Below are 18,868 nucleotides of genomic sequence, written 5' to 3'. Positions count from 1 at the left end.
ACACACTCTCTATTATATTATTTCTTTCGCATTATCATTTTCACTCTCCTTTAGTCTTTCTCAGTCTCTTTGTCTCCCTCTCCCTCTCAGTCTCTATCTGCTATCTTTTTTTTTCTCCCCTCTATCCTTCTTTTTCATGTCATGTCTGGGGCTCCTAACTCTTTCTCGTTCTGGGAGAGTCAAAAAAGATGCCCTCAGCTTCACCGTTTCCATGGCGATTCATCATATCGGTGCCCCATTGATGCTTTAAAACTACACCGACACAAATGAACTCAGTCATATTTAAAGCCCTGGAACCGCAAACTCAGGCTTGCGCTACTCAGAACTCAGGGTTATGTGGAGCGCTTGTGGAACCTTCACTGTAATGTCCCTGTAACATCAGAAAATTGAAAAGTGTCTGTTAAGATGAATTGCCACTGTGCGCAAGAAAGTGAGTTAGCGCCTCTCCAGGCCAGGCTGTAACATTTGTAAAAGTCAACGCCATTTTTCACTGTACGGTGAGGCCCGCTTGTGATTGATGGCGATGTCACTTCTTGTTTTAACTGCTGCTAGTGCGATCAATTCATATTTTTTTGCTGCAAGTCGCATCATTTCTATACTAAGCCTTAGTGTCAGGTTACAGCGTGGCCGGAGAAGTGCATCCCATTAACGTAGACACAATATAGGATTTATAAAAGGATTTAGTTACAGAGAAAGTAATAATATTGGATAGAGTACAAAAACAGAACAACGGAGTTTACTAGGATATTCATGATTTAAAGACATAAAAACTACTTAAACACAAGCTTGACTACTTACCACTGCTACATCATGTTGAAAGACTCACTTGATCTAAAGAAACAAAACATGAGTAGAAGAAGACAAAAGCATACTAACCAGCTGTAACTTACCAAAAGGTGAAAGACAACAGAGAATATGTTGGAACACTAATAAAACACCATGAAAGAAATCACAGAATATATTTGGACTCTAACTGAACAAATAGAAGTTGGCAAGACATCCCTGCTACATAACAGCGAACAGCTTACTGGATCTTAATGAACAAAACATGAAAGTCAGACAATGCCGGGTATGTTAGAGATGCCAAATAGTTCTAACTCAACAAAACACAGAAGAGGATGCAGGGAACATATTAAAACGTGGGTAGAGCAACTACGTAATATTCCAACACCAACCAGCTCTAACAGAACAAAACATGAAAGGGGTCGACTCAAAAAGCATTCCCACAAATGGGCAGAACAACAACAAGAGTGTCATGAAAAGACAATGATATATAAAGCTGGGACACTGACTAGCCCTAACTAGAAAAACAGTGCATGCTACAACCTAACTCTAACTGAACAAAAAATCTGAAAGGAAGACAACACAGAAAATGCTATAGCCAGGGAATACAGTACAATAATAAAGGACCGGTTGCCCGTCAAAAAAAAAGTACAGTTAATTGCATCAATTAATGAGTGTCAATGAAGATCTCAGAATTTCATTTGACAATATGTTTTGCGCACTTGCGGTCAAAAGATAAGGTATAGTCAAGTGATATCACACAAGTTTCGTGTCCCGACGGATCACCACCTTATCGTGGTGGGGCACTTTGCGCGTCTCCATGACCCCTAGAGCTATGTCGGCGGGAGTCTCGTACTCCTGGTAGGGTTACCCAAGCCGAACAGGTCGAAGGGTAGAGTCCAGACTAAGAGTGATCCCAAAAGCTGGTGGCGGCACGCTTTGAGGCGGTTTCCTACAGACCTGGATCCCGTTAGCCGCCTGCAGTTGTAGAAAGATGCCGGTCGTCTAGGGTCTCCCTTGCCACTGGAACCATCTTCTTTACAATCAAGATAGTGGCGTTGGGGAAAGCGCACCCCTTACGCCACTTTAAAAACCGTCATTGCGCAGGTATCCTCTTTTACCTGAGTCTCCGACCACAATCCAGGATCGGATTGTTCAAACATCAGCAGACTCACAAATAAAAGAAGATGGTCATCATCGAATCGATGGACAACCCCAACGAACACAAGTTTATGTGTGATAAGGTGGAGGCCTGGGCCGCCCGAGGACAATGGCGACCAGGAAGACCAAAAGCCATCGCCTTGTCTCCCCAGCCAGGAATCATATCAACATCCAAGGCATGGTTCTCATTTTCCCTATCCCTCGGCTGAAGGATGAGATAAAAAGGATAGAGAGACTTTTCTAAGGGTTTTTTTCCCTTTCCATTGGGGATGCCCTCTTCTCTGCTCTTCACCTTAGCCTGATGGTACCCGCCTGTTGGTTGCTATGGAAATCTTCTCCTCTACATTGGTTGTCAGTGTCAATCTGATAAATACACAACCAGGCCACAGTAAAAAGGTATCAATTGTTGCTACCTTATTTCCACTGCAGAAGAAACCTTAATCCCTGTACCCTAGTAAAGATAAATGCTCAGAAAATATAAGAGAACAATATTAAAGTACTGTATATGACTCAAAGTATACATTTCATTTAAAACGATATTTCCTCATAAATTTAACATTGAATTTAATCATACATTTCATTCTGAAATCAACCAAATGTCAGCCTTTAATTTAGGTGACTTCCCAAACGTAGTACAGTACTTTAACTTTCATTTTCATATACATCCTGTTCTTTGACTTTTCCCAATGTTAAATAAATACATAAATCAATAAGGGTTATTCAGCTGTTTAAAAGACAGTTTCAAAATCTAGTTTATACAAAGTAAACAACTTTATTTTATTTTTATAAAACATTATCCTATGTAACAAATTATCCAAACAAAAGGGCAAAATATGTTTACAACTTTATCTGAAATGCACAAATTGTACACTTAATATATATTGATATCTAAAAAAAGGCCCAAAATATTATTGTCCTAAAAAAAAAACTAAAATTACTTTCACAACGTAAATCGTAAAACCGGAAGTAATCCTACCATCGATTATTTCACTTTTGTTTCGGCAGTGTCGGCTGCCCACTTTTCAGTATCATGTTTTTGTGTCAAGCTAAACGTTCGAATGTCACACCGATCACTGTGGATTTTCACAATGAAAGTAAGGCCAGCTGTCCCTTGCATGGTCGGAACTAGAATACAATTAATAATTGTTCTACTTCCGGTTGGCAAAATAATTGTTTTCGACGCAGGTGGCGCAGGGGCTGAGGAAGAGGGGTACGTGGGGGTGGTTGCTGTTAGAAATAAGCTTTTATTTTGAAAACCAACAACTAAAAGCATGACACAAACAAACCTCTGGACAGCAAGTGCATAGCCGTAACACGGTCGTATCAATTATCTAATCTACTTCCGTTCGCAAAACTCGTTTAAGCGACTCACACAATTAAAGTAATTTGATATACATTTTAGAAAGTAAATGACCATTCCAAGGAACAAGAAAGGGATATCATTGTTAGATTTTTTTTTATAAGAATAAAAATAAAATTCAAAAACGTGTTTTAAAATCTAAGGCTCGCATTGACTGGTGATTTACTTTGAAAATCCACAGCGATTTGCACGACATTCGAGTGTTTACCTTAACACACATAAAGCACTTGACCACAAGTGCGCAAAAACCCAATGAGTGAATGTAGGTCTACTTCCGGTTGGACAAGTCATAGTTCTTTCGACTTGCAAAATAAAGTAATAGAATATTTATTTTTCGTTCTAAAAACTAAAAAAGGAACAAAATCGGGATTTTATTGTTAGATTTTGATTTTAATTTCAAACATTGAAATTACAAAAATAACATATTTTTATTTCAAATGTGAGTAAAAAAAAGCCGTGAGGGTGGTCTCTTCCTCTTCCTCCCCGCGTCGCTATCGTCGGGGTGGGGTCTATATACCAGCAACATCCGCCTCTCGAGATGGACCGCTATACTCTGTGCTCGGTTCTCAAATCATTTCGCTTCTAATTTCAACCAGACGCGAATGACGGCCAAGCCAGTTTCGTTCTCCCCGCCCGGCATGCGATATTCCGGCCGCCGACTTTGTCGCAGAGCTCGGTGTCGGCGGCGGTGCGTTCAATGACCCCGTTGATGGAGTGAAGTGAGCTCGGGGGCGTCGTGTGATGATAGGAGATACGATGACGCTCTTGTCTCTTCTGGGTCGGATCATGCGCTATTTTCTCCTCAGGCCGGAGACTTTGTTCCTGCTGTGCATCAGCTTGGCTCTGTGGAGTTACTTTTTCCACACGGACGAAGTCAAAACCATCGTCAAGTCCAGCCGCGACGCCGTGAAGATGGTGAAGGGCAAAGTAGCCGAGATGATGCACAACGAGCGCCTGGGAGGCCTCAGCGTCCTGGACGCCGAATTCTCCAAGACCTGGGAGTTCAAGAACCACAACGTGGCCGTGTACTCCATACAAGGCAGGAGAGACCACATGGAGGACCGCTACGAAGTGCTTACTGACATCGCTAACAAAAGCCACCCGTCCATCTTTGGCATCTTTGACGGCCACGGCGGGGAGGTGAGACACGCGGGCCTTCCATGATGCACCTGAATGCGTCATTCTGGACCCCAAAAAACATGCGCGGCGTCATTCGTTGCAGAGAAGCTACACGGGAATTAAATTACACGTCTTGCGTTTAGTGAGCTTTATTTATTAGCAAATATGCAATATTTCGAATTTCCTTCTCTTTTAAACAGATACGTTGCATTTTTTCACTGCTGCCTTTGTGTGTGTGTGTGTGTGTGTGTGTGTGTGTGTGTGTGTGTGTGTGTGTGCGCACATAGTCCCCCCCCCCCCCCTCGGTCGCTGCTGCAGCCAACACAAAGAAAGCAAGTATGTTTGTCTTTGTACCCCCTCCCCCCATTGTCAAGGGTCACTAGATTTCAACATTCAATTACAGTAAATCCCCAGACTACGATATTTAATGCGGTATGTGGTGCAGGTGGTAAGGGTAAATAACAGTATGGCGGGAGGTATAAAACTATAGAAATTAGCGGATGTGTTTAAAACCCCAGACACTCTCGATAAAAATATGAAAATAACAAAATAGTATATACAGTAGTGTTAGTTATGTTTAACATATATGAATATGCTTGAATTGCAGTATGATATATACATTTACATGAAGGAAAAAAATAACATTTTAGTTAGCTTTGGTGTGATGTGACTTAAGCTGGTACAGTGGAGTTACTGGGTGGATTCAGAGAGGGGTGGAGACAACAGATTTATGATTTAAAAACTTCCACTCGGAAGGATTGTCATGCCCCTTCGAATGGAATGCCTTTATATAGAGCTTTTCAAGTCACTGAAGACCCCCCAAAGCGCTTTACAATGTCCTTCACACTTACCCACTCACACACACATCGATCGCAGCGCCACCCATGCCAGGCGGCAACCTCCTTATCGGGGGCATTAGGGTAGGGAGGTGCATGAAAATAATAAGCAAGGATAAATTGGTAATGAATAATTAACTGCTTCCAGTGATCGGTTATTGTGCATGCCTGTATGCTAGAAAAAAATCAAATTTGATTTAGCCAACAGGAAAGTTAATATATCATCCAAGCAACTAAATACACTAATAAACAAATGATGTTGAATCACTTTCCACAGCCTTTTTGTTGCAACCATGTTAGGGGGCCATTTTACATTTTGGGGGTAATTGTTATTGTTTTTTATCCAGAACAACAAAGCTCAATCTGCAGATGCAGCAGTAAGGCACCAAATTTCCCCCAAATTTCTTAGACTGCTTTGTCATTTTAATCACCTCCTTATTCCTCATAATTGTCCTAGTTATAGATTGGTTAAGGCCATTTTCTTTAATAAGGCTAACGATGCGCGTGCATTCTTCATATCTATGTAGTATTTATTTTTGCTTCTCCCTTTAGCATCATTGCAAGTCTTGGGAACGGCAACTAAACAAATACAAGTGTATTACTTGAGATTCTGAACTGAGAAGAGAGAGAAGAAAGCAATGTGGGAGGGAGTTCAGCCAAAAGAAAATTAGCATCTTCTTGACGCCATGACAAGAACCAATATCAGACCAGCATCGTATATGACGTTGACCATTCGTTTTGGGCATGGCAACCATTTTTGCTGATGTTGTATGGTGGAGAAAATGCCATCTTTCGAGGCCGAAAAAACATCAAATTCCATATGGTAACGTGAAAATATTGTAAGCTAGGGATTCCGTAGCCTAAGGGCCTACTATAAATCTGTCCCCACGAATACCCCAATGCAAAAAAAATAATTAATTCCATTATCTCACTGGGGACTCTAAATAATCTCCAATCGTTTAGCATTAAAGGAAATGAAAACAGATTTTACAAAATAATTAATTAAAAAAAATATCACATAATTTATTTTAGTTAGTTTAGTTAGTGTGGGAGGTAGAGCGCTCGTCTTGGGATCAAGGGATCCCAGTTCGAATCCCGGCTCGTCCGTGTTACATGTCGAAGTGTCCTTGGGTAAGACACTGAACCCCTAAAACCCCCAATAAGCAGGTTAGCGCCTTACATGGCTGCAAGGCCGCTATTGGGAAATGTGGAGCACATTGTAAAGCGCTTTGAGAAGTCATTGACTTGAAAAGCGCTATATAAAATGCTGATCATTTCATTTCATAAAAGGGAAAGTGTGAAGCAAACTGTAAAGCACTTGGGGGGGTCTTCATTGACTTGAAAAGCGCTATATAATTGCAGAACATAAAATCAAATAATAATTATGATTTAATGCTGGAAACTAATTCATCAAACTTACCCTTATGATATGCCCGTCTGGGCCACAAGGAGGCAGTAACGCCATCGGGAATATAAAATTAAAGCAGTGCAATGGTTAGGAAATTCGCGTAACATGTGAAAGGTCCTCGATTCGAGTCCGGGTGGAAACATATGTTGGTTGGCCTGGAGAGGGATGGGTGCCACCGGGCTGTACTTGCCCAAGACACACCACAGGAAATGGTGCCCCTACCACCCTGGTGGTTAAGGGATCCAACAAACCAGTACAGACATACTTTGACTACGTAAAAATTGTACTTAAAAAAAAAACAGTTTTTCTAAATTAAGTATTAAAGAATGTGCTTTCCTTCTACGACTGAGTATTTAAGCTCTCCCTTTGTTAGAATTAAGCTAAACTGATTTTCTAATGAAAACAAAGGCTTTAAAGGGACAGTGTGTAACATTTAGTGCCTCCAAGTGATAAAAAAAAACCAATGATTTGAACACTATGCAAAAATACCGAACTTATCATGCCAATGTTAATTTTCATGAAAAAAATCGAAGGTTGAGAAATTTGTATTTCTTTTACATAGTGGAATCCCAAACTTAAGTCGCTGCCATGTTTGTCTGGCAACTTACTGCTACGCTGTGCTCTGTGGCACTGGTTTTCATTCGCATTAGACAATACAGTGCCATCTATTGGTCAAACATTACGCACTGGGGCTTTAAAGCTCCGGTGTGTATTATATAGCGCCACTAGGTGGTCTAAAATACTTCATTTTCAAAAAATACTTATGATATAACTTATAGGCACGTTGACTACACTTGACACATCTCACATTGTTTTTGTTTAGTTCAGTGTAGTTAATTTTAGAAATTTAAGGTCCTTATTCCCACCGTAAAAACTTTGATCATTCTGAATCCAACTCGCTTTTGTGTGGATAATCTTTTTTTTTCCATTTCCAGACTGTTAACACAAGAATTTGAAGCTTAAGGATTTAATTTCCTCAGGAATTTTCTGCAAAGGAAAACATAATGCTGCTGCAGAACTCGACACCCTTCCATATCTTGTATCCGTTCTTCATTTCCTGTCGCTCTTGGCAGCGAGCTAGCATCGTTTTAGAGGTCATTAAGTTAGAAACTTAAAATGTGCATTAATGGAAGACTTCAGTTCTCTTTTCCTGATAACTTCCCTTCATTCTTTTCAGTCAAAAGTATGTTTGTGGTGTATTTATAGGAATATTGGACCTCAGTTTATTTTGGGTGAATCAAGGAAGCAAGGTTTTGGATGCTCTGAGGAGAGTGATGAGCAACAATAGTATGGATGTTAAGAGGGGACTGTATGAGATTGTGATTGTGCCGACTGTCGTGTATGGTGCCGAGACTTGGAGCCTGAACGCAGATTTGAGAAGGAAATTAAATGTTTTTGAGATGAAGTGTATGACGAGTATGCTAGGATTCACAAGATTGGATAGATTGAGAAATGAAATTGTGAGAGACAGAACTGGAGTAATAGTGGAACTGAGCAAACGTGTGAATAAGTGAGTACTCGGTTGGTTTGGACACATGGAGAGGATGGATGAGGAGCGAATGTTGAAGAGGATCTACCTAGCAGAAGTAAATGGAAGGAGACTAAGAGGAAGGCTGCGATTGACGTGGCTCGATGGTGTTATGTGTGCACTGCAGGAAAGAGGTCTAAATGTAGTGGAAGCTAGAGCTCTTGTTGGTGATAGGAATGAGTGGAGATGTGTTGTAAAAGAATAGTGGGATATTTGGACGCATTCTACGGGATGGGCAGGGCACCCGTATGATGCGGCAGGGGTAAACCAGTGAAAGCTGTCGGGCCCTGCTGTTGAACAGAAGAGTGTGTTGTGTCACCCTGACCCGAGTGACATGGCGGCTTTCTTGTGTCCCGTTTCATCAGGAGGGACGAAAGCATGACCAACTTAAGTGCCGAGGTGCCTAACTTGTTTGGGTGTTTGGGCATTTGGGTTGGCCATGGTCCAAAAAAATTTGAGTGTGTTTTTTGCTACTTTTTCCCTTTTTTATTTTCTTTATTTTTGTATGTGTTTGTCTTGCTGTCGGTCACCCCTCTCAAGGGATATAACCATGGTAGGTAGATAATAAGTTTTTTTGTTTTTTAATAAAACTAGCTCTTGCTACCAATTACTGTAATTTCAGTTGGCAAAAGTTCAAGATATACTACGAGATGGATTGGGAATTAAACAATAAAATAAAATAATATCTTGCCTACAAATATAATAATGAGTATTCATATCATATTTCTTGATTATTTTTGAAAATATGTTGCTGCCAACGTCATTGCAATACTTGACATTGCACTATCGCTCATATGCGCTTACAGTTTACACCTACAAGGTCAGTTTCCAAGACCTACCGTGTAAATATTTGCCTATTTATTCCAACATTTTTTCTATTTCTAACTCATTTTTCTCTTTAAAGTATTTTATTACATGTTTATCCTAGAGTGCCATGTATATTCGCCTTCTAAGAAATGTTCAATATATTTTTAACAATGACAATAAAGACAATTCTAATGCTCTGTATATACGTTAACAACATACGGTAACAATACAAGTCAAGTCAAGTCAAGTCATTTATTTTTGTATAGCCCTAAATCACGAAGAGTCTCAAAGGGCTTCACAGATTGTTACACTATATTACACAGACTATTGTCAACCGACAAGAGGAGTAGGTTATTCGTATGCAATACATTTTAACTTAGACCCCCTGTGTATTATGGAGCGACCCCTAGTGGTGTGAACATACCAATTTAAGTAAGAGATAATTTCTTTAAATAATAAGTTAAATGCATGTTCTATCACATACTTATGTTTTTACTGACTTGTAGGTTTAGAAATTTGTAATTGTATGACACAAGTTGAAGAAGCTGAGATGTTTAGCTGCCATCTTATTACATCTTTAGCTTTAATAACCGTTTTGCGAAGCTTTCTTGTCCCAATGATGCTTTTAGCACTTACAGACGCTTACTGCAGACACCTGAACCCAGCATGTGATGGTCGATGAATTCAATTGTTCAGGCATTTTCGACCTTCTTCCACGGTTTCCTTCTCTAGACACTCCTGTTAGCCACTTGGCTGCAGGCCATGGTGCGCCGCTAGCCGCTATTGTTATTGTTAACCGTTCCTGCTTGGTCCTTCAGTTTCACTTGCATTCCGTAGATGGTCATGCAAGCGAATGTAGCAGAGTTCCATGATTCAGGCATTTGGCACTTGTCATCTTCAACTTGCTTTCCTCTGTTTCCTTCTTTAGGCACTCGTGTCAGCTACTTAGCCGCAGGCTGTGGCGCGCCGCTAGCCGCTATTGTTATTGTTAGCAGCTCCTGGTTGGTCCTGCAGTTTCACTTGCCTTCCATAGATGGTCATGCAAGCAAACGTCGCCGGGTTCTGTGATTCAGTGTCCTGACGCTTGACAAAATCTATTACTGGCCTCTGTAGTGGCTTCTCTCACTACTGGTTAATGTTAGCCACTTACAATTTTTCAAAGCGGCAGCCTTCAGGCTTCCATCTTCCATGTTTTTCCAATGCACACACTTAACATCCATTCTCTTTTTACGCCACTAGGGGACGCTTATTACAGACTGTAACTTTAATGATTACAAATTCTGTATAGCTAAAGTAAAACAAAACTGTTCACCTTTATGTTCAGATTTTCTCTAGAATAGGTTCCATTTGTGATATCAATGTGATGTCTGAAAACAAATGGGCATTAGGAAAATTAAGTCAATTCTGTAAACAGTTTGCCCAGTTAAAAATTCCATTAAAAGGTATGATGGTGTGCAAAATTAGACATTCCTATTGGGATTTGACACCATGAATACAACACTCCTTGAAGCTAAAATGATCAAAGACAAACATGACTGCTCCTTTTATATGCATTAAAGCTTGAAAGAAAAAAGCAAGACAATTTAAATTTATTGTTGTATTAAAGGAAATTAAAAAATATATCCACTGCAATTGTTCCATTGTGTTTTGTCCGTTTTTATGACTTTATCATCATTTCCAATTTTCAAAACGACAAATAAAAAGTTCATATTTTTTAAGAATAAACTACTATTGTGACTTTAAAGATTATTGAGTGTCTCCATAATCTTGCTAAGTAAAATAAAGGGGAGCATGATGGAACTTGTTTAATAATTCAACAGGAGTTATCGATATAAGTGGCTGCAAAATTAAACGGCCTAAGAAAAGCTTTCATGCAAGTTTGAATTTGCCAAGCTAAATCTTGAACAAAAGTGAACAAAAACTGGGGTGGAAAGTAACACAATCGATTTTTTTTCCCACAAGGCCGCAGCCGATTACGCGAAGGCTTACCTGCCCGAAGCCTTGAAACAGCAGCTCCAAACTCTGGACCGAGAAAAGAAGGAGAGCTCCCTGTCGTACGCCGCCATCTTGGAACAACGCATCCTGAACGTCGACCGAGAAATGCTGGACAAACTGTCGGCCAATCACGACGAAGCGGGTCAGTGGGATATCGTAAATCAAGGATTCTACTCAAAGAGTACTGTAGACCCCCAGGATACGAAACAAATCTGTTCTGAGGTGGGGGTAGCAAGGTGAAATTGTCGTATGGCGGAAAATTGAACCTATGGTAATTGGCTCATGTGTGAACAGCCCGTGGTACCTTGGGCAAAAACATTAAAATTGTATGCCGTTTCCCGGCATTCTACTTGAGCGAGGTTGTTGAGGCCGTGGTTTGTTGAAAAGTACCAAGGAGCCACTAGGTAGTGCCAAAGAGCAGTAGGCTGTATGCAGCTCAAGAGCCGCTTGTACACTAAAGATTATATATTGATTCTGTTAGTATTTATTGTGGGTACCTTGACACAAACCCTAGCTCAAGACACTCATGAAGGCCTAAAGCACTACTGTGTAAAGGTTAACAAAAATCAGTTCTTCCGTTTCGAAGCCTATAAGCCACAAACACTAAGTCACATTTCTGCAGATATTTCTTTATAATGTTTAATAGCACAACAGTGAACAAACATCGCTTGACACAATGAAAAGAGGTCTGTGTTAAGCTTTTATAGCATAGTAAATGTATTTTTCCCCTCAAAAAAACTCACAATATATCCATTAATAACCAAAGCCCTGGCATCAAAAGTGAGCACACCCTAAAGATGCTACTCCCCTATATGTCCAAACAAAGCACTGCTTGTCATTTTCCCTACAAAATACCATGTGGCATGTTATTCTTACTCTGGTGTGAATAGGGAGCAAGTGTGTTCAATTTGTAGTATACTATGTCATATTGGTCACTGAAACTCCCAGGATGGCACACCATGGCAAGGAACTATCTAGGGACATTAAAAAAATGAATTATGGCACTCCATACGGCTGCCCAAGGCTACAAGATAATTGCCAACACCCTCAAGTTAAGCTGCAGTACAATAGCCAAGAAAATAGTAGAAAATCACAAAGCACTCACAACAGGGCTTGTGTTGGATTTCCAAAGAAGCTGAGTGAATCTGCACAGTGTCACATCCAAATGCTAGCCAAGAAAAATAGGAGCAGGAGTGCGGTCAGCATTGTTAAAGAGATTGAAAAGGTGGTGGTGGTGGTGGGGGGGGGGGGGGGGGGGGGGGGGGGGGGGGGGGGGGGTTGTAGCCTAGAAGTACTCACTCCAGGAACTTTCATTTTAGGGTGTACTCAATTTTGTGGCAAAGGGGTTTAATTATCGATAGCTACATTGAGTTTCTTTAAAGGGGTTAAAATACATTTGCACTGCTATAAAAGCTTTACACAAACTACCTTTTATCGTGTCGAAGCAATGTTTCTTCAGTGTTCTTCTACTAAACACTACAATGAAGTCCCTGCAGAAATGTGAGGTGTACTCACTTTTGAGACATCCTGTACTAACACACGGGCACACCCAAATCTGGATCTTAATAATAGTCTAGACCTGGACGAGATAGACTGGAAAAACATTAGTAACAAAATAGCATATACTCAGTACTTCATGTATCTCATATACATATATGTCATTAACGTATTTTCCGGACTATTTGTCACAGTTCTTCTAATAGTTTTGCCGGGGGTGCGAATTACACTAAGGAGCGACATTTATATATTTTTTCCTCACACTGACTCGTTAAATCTTGAAGAAGCACACAAGATTCTAAACTAAACAATGACGTATCGGTATCTTGATTTTGCCGTGACATCGACCACTAGCAGATAGGCTTCTTTAGACACATATGAGGCGCATGAGTCACACAACATACATTTGAACTCCGCGGTTTGAACTTTGTATGAATGGGAAAGAGCTTCTTGATGTATGGGGTACAAATGCTGTATCGAGGGGGCCAAAAAAATCGCATTACATCGTTACATCAAAACATTGTAAGCTAGGGACGGGGTAACCCGGGGGTCTACTGTATTTGAGTTGTTGATAGCTAAAAACATTCAATAAACCGCTGACGACGGACTGTTATAACTTCCGATTCTAAAAACGTGGCTAGCCAATTATTGGAGTTAGCTGTACAATATACCTTATAAGATTTCCACCCTTTTTAAAATTGTTTTTTTTTCAGGAACTACGTGCTTGGTGGCGCTATTGTCGGACAGAGAATTGACGGTCGCCAACGTGGGCGACTCCCGTGGCGTTCTCTGTGACAAAGACGGCAACGCCGTGGCGCTCTCGCACGACCACAAACCTTATCAGCTCAAAGAGCGCAAGAGGATTAAGAGGGCTGGTAAGATTATTATTTTGAAAACATCAAATTCCCTAAATTGTCATTCTTGAGGATTTATTTTGATCGTTTTTATTTCAATTCAGCCCAAATGTAATCTTCTATCAAGGATAACGAACACACAAATATTTAACATGTAGAAGCTGAAATTTTAAAGATTTGAATCATGTTTATATCAATTACTGTAAATATAATATTTTACTTAGTGCTATAGCGCAAGGGTCACCAACGTGGTTCCCGCTAGCACCATGTAGCCCCTCTAAGAACATCCGAGTAGCCTACAGCCTGGTTCTTAAAATAGCTCACTAACAATGGCTCATCATGGTTTTTCTAGGAAATTTCTAACTGACATGATGTTTTGTAGGTTGACTGAGTCTATTTCAATCTTCCTTTTACTAAATAAAACCTGGTAATAACATAGTAATAACATTTTACGGTGTTTTAGAAATGCATATAAAACTGGTAGCCCTTTGCTCTGATCAGCAACAAAAAAGTAGCTGTCTATAAAATGGGGGTCATAACCATGTGGCCCACGGGCACCAGGTAGCCCATTGACCAGTTTCGAAAAGCTCACTAGTGATGATTTATTGTGATTTTCTTGGAAATTTCTTACTGGTATAACGTTTTATTGGTTGAGCCCATTTTAACCCCATTTCTAATATTACAACCTGGTCCTAACATGGAGCTAAACATGGACATCACATGGTCCCTAACATGGTCATAAGATTTGATGGCATTATTTTAGAACTGCATATCAAACTGGCTAATCACAAACAAAAAGTAGCTTTCAGCTTTACAAAGGCCCCTAGCGTGGCCCCTAACATAGTCATATTTATGGAAACCTTTTGACATTGAAATATGTAGATTTTATTGCACACTATTTTTACCCAAGCAACACAATCCATCTCCAGAATATTAAAAGAAAACAAGCAACATGCTTGTATAAAACCGGAGGAGGCCAACTTTTACCAAAATGTAAATCTCACGCAATGGTTTGCGCGGTCATTTATGCACTAAGGCTTATTCTCACTTGATAATTAAAGCAGCAGTTGACTAAAAAAAAATAGTCTCAAGTGAAGATTTTCTGACCCCTATAAAGGCAAGCACTCATTTGTAATGGAGCCTGCAGAAAAAACTGACTTGGACACACTCTGATGGTGCATATTATCACAGCATCCTCTCACCTTTTTGCAGGAGGCTTCATCAGTTTCAACGGCTCCTGGCGAGTTCAGGGAATCCTGGCCATGTCGCGCTCTCTGGGCGACTACCCGCTCAAGAACCTCAACGTGGTCATCCCCGACCCGGACATCATGACATTCGACCTGGACAAACTGCAGCCGGAATTCATGATTTTGGCCTCGGACGGGCTGTGGGATGCCTTCAGCAACGAGGAGGCGGTGCGCTTTGTCCGTGAGCGCCTGGACGAGCCGCACTTTGGTGCCAAAAGCATCGTCTTGCAGTCCTTCTACCGCGGCTGCCCGGACAACATCACCGTCATGGTGGTCAAGTTCAAAAGCGGAAAATCGGCAGAATGAGTCAGTGGGATGGGACTCCAGACTCGGAAGACTCAAAGAAACCAAATTAGGACAACGAAAGTACCAGCATGTATCATTTAAGCAACCGATTTTGTTTTAACCCCCACACCCCCGCCTCCTTACAAGAGTTTCTTCTGATGAAGCTGAAGTCAGTGCCTGATTGTAATGCGTGGGGAAACAATGTTTTCGTTAATACCATTTCCTCAAACACAGTAGACCCCCGGGATACAACATTGACTCGTTCTGAGACAGGGATTGCAAAGGGAAAATATTACCATTATGAAAACCATATGGTAATTCCCTAGTGCATTCCAAATACCCAGATAAAACAGCAAAATAACAAAATTGTATAGTAACTACTATATGCCTGTTATTTGTATATGATTTAAGAACATTATATGTAAATTTAGAATTAAATAACATGATAAATATACGCGTAAATGAAAATTTGTATTTATCATTTGTGTCTAACTTAACCCTGTAAGACCATATGTTGTCAAATTATAGCATTTTGATTTTCTCCAAAAAGTGGTAGAAATGTTTTTTGTTGTTGACTTTCCCCGCATTAACATAGTCATTAGGTGTTATTGTTCGAACTCAGTTGCTCTGGGTGGTTTATTTTTATGAAAGCCCAGTGGGTGCAGAACTTTCACAATCTGCAAAACTTTGGCTAAGCAATACCACTTTGTTACCTTGGACTGGAGATTCATCAGAGTTAAGAATAATAATCTCATAAAACTTTTAAAAAATATATTTATATTTGCCTGTGATTGGCTGGCAACCAGTTCAGGAAGTCCCCTGCCTACTGCCCGATGATTGCTGGGATGGGCTCCAGCACCCCCGCGACCCTAGTGAGGATAAGCGGTGTAGCTAATGAGATGAGATGACATTTATATTTGCAAACATTTATTTTATTTCTCCAAAGGCCTTCTATAACACAATGTAAGTGGTGGTGGCGAAGTGTAGTAGCGGGTGGATGCAAAAGGGAGGAGACAGCCCTGGCAGATTAAAACAAACTTAATTTTGCAAAAATTGTCATTCCCGAAGATATACTTGGATAAATCACTTCCTTGTTTTTAATAACAGACCTGGTGGATTGATTGGTTACAGCCATGCAACTTTTTTTGCTTCATTTCTATGGTTGGCATATTTGTGCTTCTCCTCTTATATCATTGCAAGCCTTGGATCTTGTAGCAAATAAATACAGAAAAAATAGTATTTCATCACCAACTTGCAGTCGAAAAAGCACCTAAGATTCTAAACTGATGAGAAAGAAAGCCATTATGGGAGGAGGTTCAGCCAACAACTATCAACATTATATGACATGGACCGATAGCAGACAGGCATCTTGGAGACGAAGTGCATCCTTTGCACTAACACCACAAAGTTAAAATTTTTGGGCATGCGAAATAATCCATAGTTAATGTCATTTAGTGGAAAAAATGTAAAGATGGGCCAAAAAACCCCAAACTTATTCCTCACTGTAAAGGGAAAAAGTTGTATGGCAGCAATACTGAATCCCAGGGGTCTACTGTAGTTAGGGGGCGGGGGGTGCGGCATGTGGTCTGCCTGCTTCTGCGCATCAGTCAAAGATGATGTTTATCTAGTGTGAAACTGTCAAATAGGACAATGGAGAACGTTTTCCACATTCCCTCCTTTTGTCCGTGGCTCATCTTTCTAAAAGACATGGTCCACGGGCAATCCTAGATGTGAAAAACGACTCGCCCTGGTTCACATTTTCTTTTGCGAATGGACTTTTTTATCCCAGAAGGTCCCCCCTTTAGCATGCCAGTTTGTCTTTTATCAATTGGCACTGGTAACCCCCAAAAATTAATGTCTACGGGTGGATGAGATCTCAATGGGTGTCCCTGCCCTCTTCACAACTAGAGCAGGGGTCGCAAACGTAGGGCCTCTGGGTACCAGGGCCCACTAGGAACACCTGTGTAGCTCGCGACTGGTTCTAAACATAGTTCACCAGTGGTGGGTCAAGGTGATTTTCTAGTTGATTTGATTTTTAACTGGCATGGAAAATCATTGTTATGAGAAGTGTGGTTTCAAAATTATTAATTTAATATTTACTATGTTTAAATAATTCCATTGCGTGTGCGGCACAATTCTGAGATCATGAGATGGAACCTCCTGTGTGGAGTTTGCATGTTCTCCCCATGTTTGCGTGGGTTTCCTCCGGGCACACCGGTTTTCTTCCAACATTTCAAAAACATGCATGTCAGGTTAATTGGCCGGTCCAAATTGTCGCTAGGTGTGAATGAGCGATGGAGTGGTCTGTCTCTGTGTGCCCTGCAACTGGCTGGCAACCGGTTCAGGGTGTCCCCAGCCCACTGCCCGAAGACAGCTGAGATGGGCTCCAGCACCCCCGCAACCCTACTGAGGATAAGCTGTGCAGATAATGGATGGATGCATGGAAATCATTCCATGCCCTAATACAAGCCAGATGTTATAATGGTTGACTGTGCCCATTTTAATCCTACTTCTAATACTCACAACCTGGTAATACCATATTACATAGTAATAAGATGTTATTTTTTAGATGCATATCAAACTGGCACACCTTCCTGGTAATCAGTTACACAAAAAAGTTGCTTTTGGCTTCAAAAAGGTTGGTGACCTCTGCTCTACAAACAACAGAATGCTTAATTTCTAATCTTATCGACTCTGATATCAAAGTCCGACGATACTCCGTGCCACACTATCTTGTTGCATTTAGACATGACTCAACATTACACGCTCAGCCTGCTTTATTAAAGGGACAGTGTGTATTATTTGACAACTAGATGTAGAATTATTGTGTCGTGCTATGGAAAACGAGTGATAAAAGCACAAGGAAGAATACAAATTGCAGATACTCATAGTGACCGAACCGCATCATTTTTCTTCACATTTTTTTCCTAGCCTTTTGTGAGGTTTTCGGATGCCCGTCGCAGAAAAATGGCGGATAAATATGTCAGCTCCCTCTAGGTGAGGCTCATGTTATTTCAAATAAATCCAAAAGTTTCTCGAACTATGAGTATTTTAAAAGATGAATCTTTATATGATAGTTGACACATGTTGGCGTGTTATATAAATCAATAGTTTGTTTTTTAATGTTTCTATTTTTTCTGCTTGGAGGCGCTTAAAACACACTGTCCCTTTAACTACCCCTCCGAAGCTTATGCCCAAAAGTAGTCTGGGGCAGCTGCCTCCAAAATGTGAACGATGACGCATAGCGTTGCCCGGTAAAAAAGTAACGTGAGTAGGCCCTGAAGCAATATACGTATGGCATACGTATTATCCGTATAACTGTTTGAATAGTGTTGTCATCGGCATTACGTTTCAAGCAAAAGCTTTTGTAACCACGACTCATCATTGGAATTCAGTTGGATAGTCAACGAGTTTAACTTTACCCCACATTTGTTTCCATGCAAAATATTACAAAATTGTTCTTCCAGAACTCAGCCAACATGTTTTACAATATTTTCAAGCAACCTTATATGCCTTATTTATTGCGTTTATGGTGTTGAGCAAATCTGTATACTGTATATTAATTTTGTTCTTCTATTTTACAATAAAATGCATATTCGTCACTTTACTCTGGATTTTGTCATTTCCAGCAGTCAGAGGAATCGACATGAGTATGTCCCGAGGTTGAGATTGTAAAGTGAAAATGCCGTATCGCAGGGGAAATAAACCTATGGTAATCAGCTAATGAGAAAATCGGGTATCCTAGGAAAAAAAAATGTTTAAACAGCAAAATGAAATATAGGATGTATTACTTAAGTGCAATATATTTTTATGTATTTAAATGACAAAGATAAATTATGAAATTGTATTTACCTTTAGTGTGCTGTGCATTGAGCGTGTACAGTGGAGTAGTGGGTGGATGCAAAGGGGCGGAGACAGTATGTATAAAATCAAATCAAAATCAATGCTGATGAGTACTATGCAAAAGACTTGAATTTATCAAACCCTT

At 40.4% G+C, this 18,868-nt stretch overlaps 1 protein-coding gene across 1 annotated transcript; it reads left to right on the top strand.

Annotated features, from left to right (window-relative positions):
- Nucleotides 1-3,779: 3,779 nt before the first annotated feature.
- Nucleotides 3,780-18,487, top strand: ppm1la (protein phosphatase, Mg2+/Mn2+ dependent, 1La). The gene is made up of 4 exons (XM_088346241.1): nt 3,780-4,444; nt 10,965-11,139; nt 13,208-13,369; nt 14,561-18,487. The coding sequence occupies exons 1-4, from the start codon at nt 4,046-4,048 to the stop codon at nt 14,899-14,901; spliced, it is 1,077 nt and encodes a 358-aa protein (XP_088202367.1). The 5' UTR covers nt 3,780-4,045; the 3' UTR covers nt 14,902-18,487.
- Nucleotides 18,488-18,868: the final 381 nt, after the last annotated feature.

The sequence above is a fragment of the Urocampus carinirostris genome, chromosome 1 (assembly GCF_059441175.1).
Source record: "Urocampus carinirostris isolate Australia breed hairy pipefish chromosome 1, RoL_Ucar_1.0, whole genome shotgun sequence".
Classification (NCBI taxonomy): domain Eukaryota; kingdom Metazoa; phylum Chordata; class Actinopteri; order Syngnathiformes; family Syngnathidae; genus Urocampus; species Urocampus carinirostris.
The sequence above is the reverse complement of the archived record's forward strand: the minus strand, read 5'-3'. Positions and strand labels throughout refer to the sequence as shown.